Below are 10,528 nucleotides of genomic sequence, written 5' to 3'. Positions count from 1 at the left end.
TGGGATCTTCCTGGACTGGGGCACGAACCTGTGTCCCCTGCATCGGCAGGCGGACTCTCAACCACTGCGCCACCAGGGAAGCCCTCTTTATAGCTCTTTTGATGGCACTTAATATCCCTGAGTTTTTAGCCTTTCTGCATTCCATATATATGCAAGTAAAGCCAAAATCTCCTCCTGGCACTGCTGTAGCTACTGCCCACAAGTTTTGATATGCTTTCTCTTCTTTGTCATTCACTTTAAAATATTTTCAAATTTTTGTTTTTAACTTTTGAACATGTGTTATTTATTAATATAGTCTTTAATTTCTAGGCAGCTGGAAATTTTCTAATTATCCTATAGTTACTGTTTTCTGGCTTAATACACTGTATAAGAACATACTCTGTCCTGTAAAAAAGAAATTTATTGAGGCTTTCTTTCTGGCCTAGCATACAGTCAAATTTGATATGTGTACTTGACAAGAATGTGAACATTTTACCAAATGTTCTCTATGTGTTAATTAGGTCAAGTTTGTTGACTGTCTTATTCAGATCATCTATATCTGTATCTTTTTTTTTTCTATTTTGTGGTCTGCTTTTCTATCTTTTATTAAGAGAGGTGTGTTAGTCTTCCACTACAGGTGAATTTGTCTATTTGCCAATTTAGTTTTATCAATATTTGCTTTTTACTTTTGGAAAGTTTTTCTATGGTAAATTATTTTCCATGCTTTTAGTTCAAACTTTCTATGTCCTTATATTTAAAGTGTATCTCTTGGAATCAGCTTAAGGTTCAGTCTGCATCTCGCTCATCACAGTTCCTAGAATGTAAACCTAGAATCTGCTTGTGGACTTTCCTTTGAGAGCTTGTTAGGTCTTTGTCTTCTCAACACTGGGGTACTGTAGGAATGTTCTCTCCATTTTTCATTGATTTTTAGCTGAGTATTTTCTTGTCCTGTGCAGTTTCAAAATTTGACTAATGTCTCAAGGGTCCATCTGGGTGTCTGAAGACCTTCCAGTCTCCAATTTTATCACTCCAGCCCCAACCAACCAAAAAATTGTGCTGGACTCTTTGTCCCACAGAAGCAGCTCTGTTCTATGGGCCACACCTGGATTCTCAGATTCTCACTGAGACAAACTGGGAAGTGTGCCCAGGGAAAAAGTAATCTCCAGGAGCCAGTCAATTCACTCTTCCCTTGAGGATGTTCAGTTCTCACTGTTTCCCAGGGCCTCTCCCTTTCTTGCATCTCTGTCTCCCAAGCAGTGGGAAATTCCTCTCTGCTCTGAAGTTTTGGCTTCACTCTTCAGCTTCTTGCCCATATGCCTCCAAAATTCAGCAAATGTCTTGAGGGAAACACCAGCCATGTGTTTCCCCTCAGGCTCATGTTCCATCACTCCCTGTCCTGCCAAAAGCCCTGCTGGCTTCTCTGGCCCTGGCAGCAGTGCTCCGTCTGGGTGGGGCCAAGTCCCTGCAGGGACAGCAGGAGAGCCTCACTCCCTTCTCTAAGGGTCTTTCTCTGCTGAACTTTCCCTCTCTTGTCCTCACTGTTTCTCCAGCTCCCCAGGGCTTAAGTATATAGGATTTTAAAATGTATTCACTTTTTCTAGTTGGTTTTCAGCAGGAACATTAGCCTGCTGAAGGCTATGTCATCCTACCTAGAGGTGGAGGTAGAATTATATTGATTTTTTTTTTACTTGCAATATTCCTAAACTTTAAAAAATTTTACTGAGGTAAAACTGACATATAATAAACTTCACATATTGAAGTGTGAATAAACAAGTATATATACATATATTTGAAAACAAGACCATAATCAAGATAATGAATACAGCCATCACCCACGAAAGCTTCTCTCTCCCACCTCTCCTCACCCCTCCCTCAGCCCCAGTGGTTGTCATTGATCTGCTTTCTGTCACTATGGATTAGTTTGTGTTTTCTAGAGTTTCATATAAGTGGACTATCATGTAGTATGTACTCTTTTTTGTCTGGCTCTTTTCACTCAGCATTCATCCTCCCATGTTGTTGTGTGTATCAGTAGTTTATTCCTTCTTGCCAAATAGTATTTCATCATGTATGGATAATCCAAATTTATTTACCCATTCACCTGCTCATCAACATTTGGGTTGTTTCCAGTTTTTTACTACTACAAATAAAATCTCTATGAACATTTTAATAAAAATCTTTATATGGACATATGCTTTTATTTCTCTTGGGTAAATACCTAGGAGTGGGATGACGGGGTCATATGGTAGGTGAATATTTAACTTTTTACTTTTTTTTTTTTTTTTTTTTTTTTTTTTGTGGTATGTGGGCCTCCCTCTGTTGTGGCCTCTCCCGTTGCGGAGCACAGGCTCCGGACGCGCAGGCTCAGCGGCCATGGCTCACGGGCCCAGCCGCTCCGCGGCATGTGGGATCCTCCCAGACCAGGGCGCGAACCCGGTTCCCCTGCATCGGCAGGCGGACGCGCAACTACTGCACCACCAGGGAAGCCCCTAACTTTTTACTTTAAATGCCATATTATTTTCCAAATTGGCTGTACGGTGTTACAGTCCTATCCACAGTGTATGAGATTTGTACTTGCTTCACATCCTTGCCAACACTTACAATGGTCAGTCTCTTCAATTTGAGACATTCTAATACATGTGTAGTAGTGTAGTTTTAGTTTGCATTTCCTTAATGTCTGATGATGTTGAGTATTTTTAATGTGTTTATTTGCCATTCATCTATCTAATTTGGTTAAGAACCTGATCAAATCTTTTTCCTGTTTTAAAAATTGTGCTGTTTGTTTTCTTATTATTTAGGCTTGAGAGTTCTTTATGTATTCTGACACGAGTCCTTTACTACCTATGTATATATTTGAAAATATTTTCTTCTGACTTTGTAGCTGGTCTTTTCACTTTCTTAACAGTGTTTTTGGAAGAGTAAACTATTTTTTTTTTTTTTTTTTAGATTTTTCTACCTATGTATATATTTGAAAATATTTTCTTCTGACTTTGTAGCTGGTCTTTTCACTTTCTTAACAGTGTTTTTGGAAGAGTAAACTATTTTTTTTTTTTTTTTTAATTTTCGCCACACCCCACAGCATGTGGAATTTTAGTTCCCTGAGCAAGGAGTGAACCCATGCCTCCTGCATTGGAAGGCAGAGTCTAAACCAGTGGACTTCTGGGGAAGTCCCTAAACATTCTTAATTGTGATGGAATCCAGTTTATCATTTTTTCTTTTAAGGATCCTGGTTTCTGTGTTGTACCAGTCCAAGGTCAAAAGAAACAAAGGAGAAATCCTATTATTTCTTCTAGAAATTTTATATTTTTAGATTTTACATTTAGATGCATGATCATTTTGAGTTAATTTTTGTACATGGTGTTAGATATGGATCCAAGTTATTTTTTTGTTTGCTTTTTGCATGTGGATATCCAATTGTTCCATCACCATTTGTTGAACACTAATTTTTTTTAACAGTAAAGCAGCTTTGCTTTTCTAGAATAAACAACTTGGTATGATGTATTTTTACATTTTTGGATTCTATTTGCTCATAATTTGTTTAGGTGTTTCCATGTTCATGAATGAGACTGACCTGTAATTTTCCTTTCTCATGATGCTTTTGTGAGATAATCAAGATTATTATGGTCTCATAAAGTAAGTTGGGAAGTGGTTCTTCTTTTTCTATTCTCTGGAAGAGTATATATTGACTGCCATTATTTATTTCCTAAATATTTAGTAGAATTGACCAATGAAACCATTGTATCTGCAGTGTTCTTTGTGGGATGGCTTTTAATTAATAATTTAGCTTTTAAATAGTTCAGGATTATTTCATCCAGAGCCCAATCTCTGATCACAGTGCAATGCAGCTAGAAATTAACAATAAAAATATTGCTAGAAAAATTACATGTGTTTAAAAATTAAAAGACACACTTCTGTATAACCTATGGATCAAACTGAAAGTATAATGGAAATTTTTTAATGTTTTAAATTAAGTGACAATGAACATACTATGTATTAAAAATTTCTCTGATATAACTAAAGCCATGCTTAAGGGAGAATTTATAGCCTTTATAATGGAAGGGAAGAATGGCTGAAAAATCTATAAATACCCATATCAAAAAGTTAAGAAAATAATAAAAGATTAAAACCCAAACAACTACAAGAGGAAATTATAAAAACAGTAGTAGATAATGATATAGAAACAAACATATAATATAGATGAGCAACAAAGCCAAAGTAGATTCTTTGAAAAGACTAGCAACATTGATAAATCCTCGGAAGATTGATCAAGAAAAAAAAAAAGATACAAATAACTAATATTGAGTATGAAAAAGAGATATCACTGAAGCTCTACAGATTTAAAAAGAGTCCTAGGAAGATACTATTAACTTCTCTATGCCAATAAATTTGAAAATTTAGATGAAATGACAAATTACTAGTAAAATATACAATAGTATTAGATACATTAATATGTAAAAATTGGCGGAGTTTTATAATTATTAAAGAAAATTGAATCCATTATTTAAAACTTTCCTAAAAGCATAAGCCAAGCCTAGGTGGATTCACCAAAGAATTCCAACCAACATCCAAGAAAGGTCCAATGCCCATCTTCCACACACCCTTCCAGAGAATAGAAAAAGATAAATATCCCAACTTTTTAAGGAAACAATAAATTATGAAATATGGACCCATGACCAGATACTGCAATGAGGATTATAGCACTGTGTATATGTCTTCCTTGCTTGCTCTTTGTGTGTGTGAGTTTATATTAATTTTTTTCATTCTTCAGAAAAATACATTTTATGTGTAGTGAATACTAATGTATAGACAAGAATAATACAACACAAGCTGATTTCTTTTTTTTTTTTGCTTTAAAGCTTTTATTCTGAAAAATACAAAAGTCATCAAGTTGTAAATGTATGTGGTAGTTCCTCAACTTCTCAGAAACAACACAATGAGTTATTTAAATAGTTAAGATATTTAATATTATCCACATCAATACATTTAAACAGGTACAAGTGTTCTACAAAACATTAGAACATGTACAGACAACCTATTGCAAGATAAAACTGCCCAATTTTGCTTACAGAATCCCATTTTTTTAAATTTTTTATTTTTTATTTTTTTGCGGTACGCGGGCCTCTCACTGCTGCGGCCCCTCCCGCTGCGGAGCACAGGCTCCGGACGCGCAGGCTCAGCGGCCATGGCTCACGGGCCCAGCCGCTCCGCGGCACGTGGGATCCTCCCGGACCAGGGCATGAACCCGCGTCCCCTGCATCGGCAGGCGGACTCTCAACCACTGTGCCACCAGGGAAGCCCCAGAATCCCATTTTTAAACCCTCCCTTTGAAAACAAAGTTTGGAATCTGGTAAGAAAAGAAGAGGACCAGAGCACTTTTAATAGAAAGCACACATCCCCTCTGACGGGGCTGTGCATGTAATTAGGATCAAGAGCGCTGTACTCGGGAAGCAGGTCACTCAGGAGGGTCCAAATGTGTGCTGACATCCCACCTGCTCAGTGGGAGGAGACTGGCAAATGAGCAGGAGTTGCGGGCCATGGTACATACACTACACTGATCTCAGTAGGGGACAGCCAGTCCTAGAAATTTCTCTGCCGCTGAAAAGGCAGCAGTCTTCTCTCATGTATGTAAGAGGTTCCTGGCTCTGCTATTCCACTTGCTCAGTCTGTGGAAGGAAGCAAAAGATGTTTTAACGTTGGTCAGCATGAGAAGTGACTGCTCTCCTCGAAATATCAGGTGTAGCTTGCAGGCTGTGATCAGAGACTTTCTAATGAATTCCATCTGCTACTGTTGTATAATAAAAAAGATGACTGGCTTTTGGCTCAGGTTCCTGGTAGGGAGACTCTAAATCCTTGGAATTTTCCATGTAACAGGAGTGTCTTTGTTATTCATGAGCCTCTTGGATCATACCTGAGTTTCTGCTAAGAGATGAGATGACTCAGGATGAGGGCTGGTCACCAGGAAGACCAACCTGTGATTTGAGGGTTGGGACTCTGAGCCAGCCCAGCTTCTGGGAAGGGGACAATGACTGGGGACTGACTTCAATTCCATGCCAATGAGTCAGTCAATCATGCCTATTTAATTAGTCTTCAGTAAACACTCTGGATGCCAAAGTTCAGTGGAGCGTTCTGGTTGGTGAACACACTGATGTGCTCTGAGGGAGAAGTACCCTGATTCCACAGGGAATAGGCACAGAAACCCTGAGACTCTCCCAGACCTTGTCTTACGTGTCTCTTCATTTGGTTGGTTTGAATTGTTTCCTTTATAATAAAATTTTAATTTATTTTTTGGCCGCACCGTGAGGCTTGCAGGATCTTAATTCCCCCACCAGGGATTGAATCCGGACCCCAGGCAGTGGAAGAGTGGAGTCCTAACCACTGGATGCGAGGAAATTCCCAAGACTATAATCTTGTAGTACAGCACTTTCCTGAGTTCTGTGAGAATTCTAGCTAAATATCAATCCTGAGAGTTCTGTGGGCTTCAGTTTTCTCATGTATTAGAAGTTATATCAAAGTCTTTCTTTTATAGGTTCTTTTCTAAGTATGTGTGTGATGCATTAAATGAAACTAACAAGAATAGGGTGCTTGAAGTGCCTATATTAAGTCTTTTACCCAATTTTTTGTTATCTTTTCCTTATTCATTTGTAGAAATTATCTTTACTGATGAATCTTTTGTTTCAAAACTTTCCCCCACATAAGGTGTACTTTATACTGGCTTCTCTTTTCTTAATTTAATTTTTTATATGGCAGTTTCTTACTAGTTATCTATTTTATACATATTAGTGTATGTATGTGAATCCCAATCTCCCAATTCATACCACCACCACCACCCCGTCCCCCACTTTTCCCCCTTGGTGTCCATACGTTTGTTCTCTACATCTGTGTCTCAATTTCTGCCCTGCAAAACGGTTCATCTGTACCATTTTTCTAGATTCCACATATATGCATTAATATACAATATTTGTTTTTCTCTTTCTGACTTACTTCACTTTGTATGACAGTCTCTAGGCCCATCCACGTCTCTACAAATGATGGAATTTCATTCCCTTTTATGGTTGAGTAATATTCTGTTGTATATATGTACCACATCTTCCTTATCCATTCATCTGTTGATGGGCATTTAGGTTGCTTCCATGACCTGGCTATTGTAAATAGTGCTGCAATGAACATTAGGGTGCATGTGTCTTTTTGAATTATGGTTTTCTCTGGGTATATGCTCAGTAGTGGGATTGCTGGATCATATGGTAATTCTATTTTCAGTTTTTTAAGGAAACTCCATACTGTTCTCCAGAGTGGCTGTATCAATTTACATTCCCACCAACAGTGGAAGAGGGTTCCCTTTTCTCCACACCCTCTCCAGTATTTGTTGTTTGTAGATTTTCTGATGATGCCCATTCTAACCGGTGTGAGGTGATACGTCGTTGTAGTTTTGATTTGCATTTCTCTAATAATTAGTGATGTTGAGCATCTTTTCATGTGCCTCTTGGCCATCTGTATGTCTTCTTTGGAGAAATGTCTATTTAGGTCTTCTATTTTTTGATTCGGTTGTTTGTTTTTTTGATATTGAGCTGCATGAGCTGTTTTTGTGTATGGTGTTAGCAAGTGTTCTAATTTCATTCTTTTACATGTAGCCATCCAGTTTTTCCCAGCACCACTTATTGAAGAGACTGTCTTATCTCCATTGTATATTCTTGCCTCCTTTGTCATAGGTTAGTTGACCATAGGTGCGTGGGTATATCTCTGGGCTTTCTATCCTGTTCCATCGATCTATATTTCTGGTTTTGTGCCAGTACCATATTGTCTTGATTATTGTATCTTTGTAGTATAGTCTGAAGTCAGGGAGCCTTATTCTTCCAGGTCCATTTTTTTCCCCTCAAGATTCCTTTGGCTATTTGTGGTCTTTTGTGACTCCATACAAATTTTAAGATTTTTGTTATAGTTCTGTAAAAAAATGCCATTGGTAATTTGATAGGGATTGCAATGAACCTGTAGATAGCTTTGGGTAGTATAGACATTTTCAAAATATTGATTCTTCCAATCCAAGAACATGATAAATCTCTCCACCTGTTTGGGTCATCTTTGATTTCTTTCATCAGTGTCTTATAGTTTTCTGAGTACAGGTCTTTTACCTCCTTAGGTAGGTTTATTCCTAGGTATTTTATTCTTTTTGTTGCAATGGTAAATGGGATTGTTTCCTTAATTTCTCTTTCTGAACTTTCGTTGTTAGTGTACAGGAATGCAAGAGATTTCTGTGCATTACTTTTGCACCCTGCTACTTTACCACATTCATTGCTTAGCTCTGGAAGTTTTCTGGTGGCATCTTTAGGATTTTCTATGTATAGTATCATGTCATCTGCAAACAGTAACAGTTTTACTTCTTCTTTTCCAATTTGGATTCTTTTTCTTTGTTTTTCCTCTCTGATTGCCATAGCTAGGATATCCAAAACTATGTTGAATAATAGAGGTGAGAATGGACATCCTTGTCTTGTTCCTGACCTTAGAGGAAATGCTTTCAGGTTTTCACCATTGAGAATGATGTTTGCTCTGTGTTTGTCATATACGGCCATTATTATGTTGAGGTAGTTTCCCTCTCTGCCACTTTCTGGAGAGTTTTTAGTCATAAATGGGTGTTGAATTTTGTCAAAAGCTTTTTCTGCATCTATTTAGATGATCATATGGTTTTTATTCTTCAATTTGTTAATGTGGTGTATCACATTGATTGATTTGCAAATATTGAAGAATCCTTGCATCCCTGGGAGAAATCCCACTTGATCATGGTGTATATGATTCTTTTAATGTGTAGTTGGATTCTGTTTGTTAGTATTTTGTTGAGGATTTTTGCATCTATATTCATCAGTGATATTGGTCTGTACTTTTTTTTGTAGTATCTTTGTCTGGTTTTGGTATGAGGGTGATGGTGGCCTCATAGAATGAGTTTGGGAGTGTTCCTTCCTCTGCAATTTTTTGAAAGAGTTTGAGAAGGATGGGTGTTAGTTCTTCTCTAAATGTTTGATAGAATTCACCTGTGAAGCCATCTGGTCCTAGGCTTTTGTTTGTTGCAAGATTTTTCATCACAGTCTCAATTTCGTTACTTGTGATTGGTCTGTTCATATTTTCTATTTCTTCCTGGTTCAGTCCTGAAGGTTATACCTTTCCAAGAATTTGTCCATTTCTTCCTGATTGTCCATTTTACTTGTTTAGTCTGGCTAAAGGTTTAAAAATTTTGTTTATCTTCTCAAAGAGCCAGCTTTTAGTTTTATTGATCTTTGCTATTGTTTCTTTTGTTTCTATTTCATTTATTTCTCCTCTGATCTTTATGATTTCTTTCCTTCTACTAACTTTGGGTTTTGTTTGTTCTTCTTTCTCTAGTTCCTTTAGGTGTAAAGTTAGATTGCTTTTTTGAGCTTTTTCTTGTTTCTTGAGGTAAGATTGTATTGCTATAAACTTCCCTCTTAGAACTGCTTTTGTTGCATCCCGTAGGTTTTGAATCATTGTATTTTCATTGTCATTTGTCTCTAGGTATTTTTTAATTTCCTCTTTGATTTCTTCAGTGATTTCTTGTTTACTTAGTAACGTATTGTGTAGCCTCCATGTGTTTGTGTTTTTATGTTTTTTTCCCTGTAATTGACTTCTAATTTCATAGTGTTGTGGTTGGAAAAGATGCTTGATATGATTTCAATTTTCTTAAATTTACCAAGGCTTGATTTGTGACCCAAGATGTGATCTATGAATATCTATTTCCATCCCCTCACTTTCAGTCTGTATGTGTCCCTAGGTCTGAAGTGGGTCTCTTGTAGACAGCATATATACGGGTCTTGTTTTTGTATCCATTCAGCGAGCCTGTGTCTTTTGGTTGGAGTATTTAATCCATTCACATTTAAGGTAAATATCAATATGTATGTTCCTATTACCATTTTCTTAATTGTTTTGTGTTTGTTTTTGAAGGTCCTTTTCTTCTCTTGTGTTTCTCGCTTAGAGAAGTTCCTTTAGCATTTTTTGTAGAGCTGGTATGGTGGTGCTGAATTCTCTTAGCTTTTGCTTCTCTGTAAAGCTTTTGATTTCTCCATTGAATCTACATGAGATCCTTGCTGGGTAAAGTAAACTTGCTTATAGGTTCTTCCCTTTCATCACTTTAAATATATCCTGCCACTTCCTTCTGGCTTGTAGAGTTTCTGCTGAGAAATCAGCTGTTAACCTTATGGGGATTCCCTTGTATGTATTTGTCATTTTTCCCTTGCTGCTTTCAATAATTTTTCTTTGTCTTTAATTTTTGTAAGTTTGATCACTATGTGTCTTGGCATGTTTCTCATTGGGTTTGTGCTGCCTGGGACTCTCTTGGACTACCCAAGTAGTCCAGGCTTTTTTCTTTCCCGTGTTATGGAAGTTTTCAACTATAATCTCTTCAAATATTTTCTTCGGTCCTTTCTCTGTCTCTTCTCCTTCTGGGAACCCTGTAATACAAATGTTGGTGGGTTTAATGTTGTCCCAGAGGTCTCTTAGGCTGTCTTAATTTCTTTTCATTCTTTTTTCTTTATTCTGTTCCATGGCAGTGATT

At 37.3% G+C, this 10,528-nt stretch overlaps 1 protein-coding gene across 1 annotated transcript in view; it reads right to left on the bottom strand.

The window, feature by feature from the left end:
* Positions 1-4,902: 4,902 nt before the first annotated feature.
* CERS3 (ceramide synthase 3) overlaps positions 4,903-10,528 on the bottom strand; it is a 145,393-nt gene continuing 139,767 nt past the window's right edge. Inside the window, exon 13 of the mRNA XM_055088174.1 lies at positions 4,903-5,639. Coding sequence (XP_054944149.1) covers positions 5,635-5,639 — 5 coding nt within the window. The 3' untranslated portion in view covers positions 4,903-5,634. The remainder of the gene's footprint in view (positions 5,640-10,528) is intronic.

Source organism: Physeter macrocephalus, chromosome 11, assembly GCF_002837175.3.
Source record: "Physeter macrocephalus isolate SW-GA chromosome 11, ASM283717v5, whole genome shotgun sequence".
Lineage (NCBI taxonomy): Eukaryota > Metazoa > Chordata > Mammalia > Artiodactyla > Physeteridae > Physeter > Physeter macrocephalus.
This window is presented reverse-complemented; position numbering and strand designations above follow the sequence as displayed.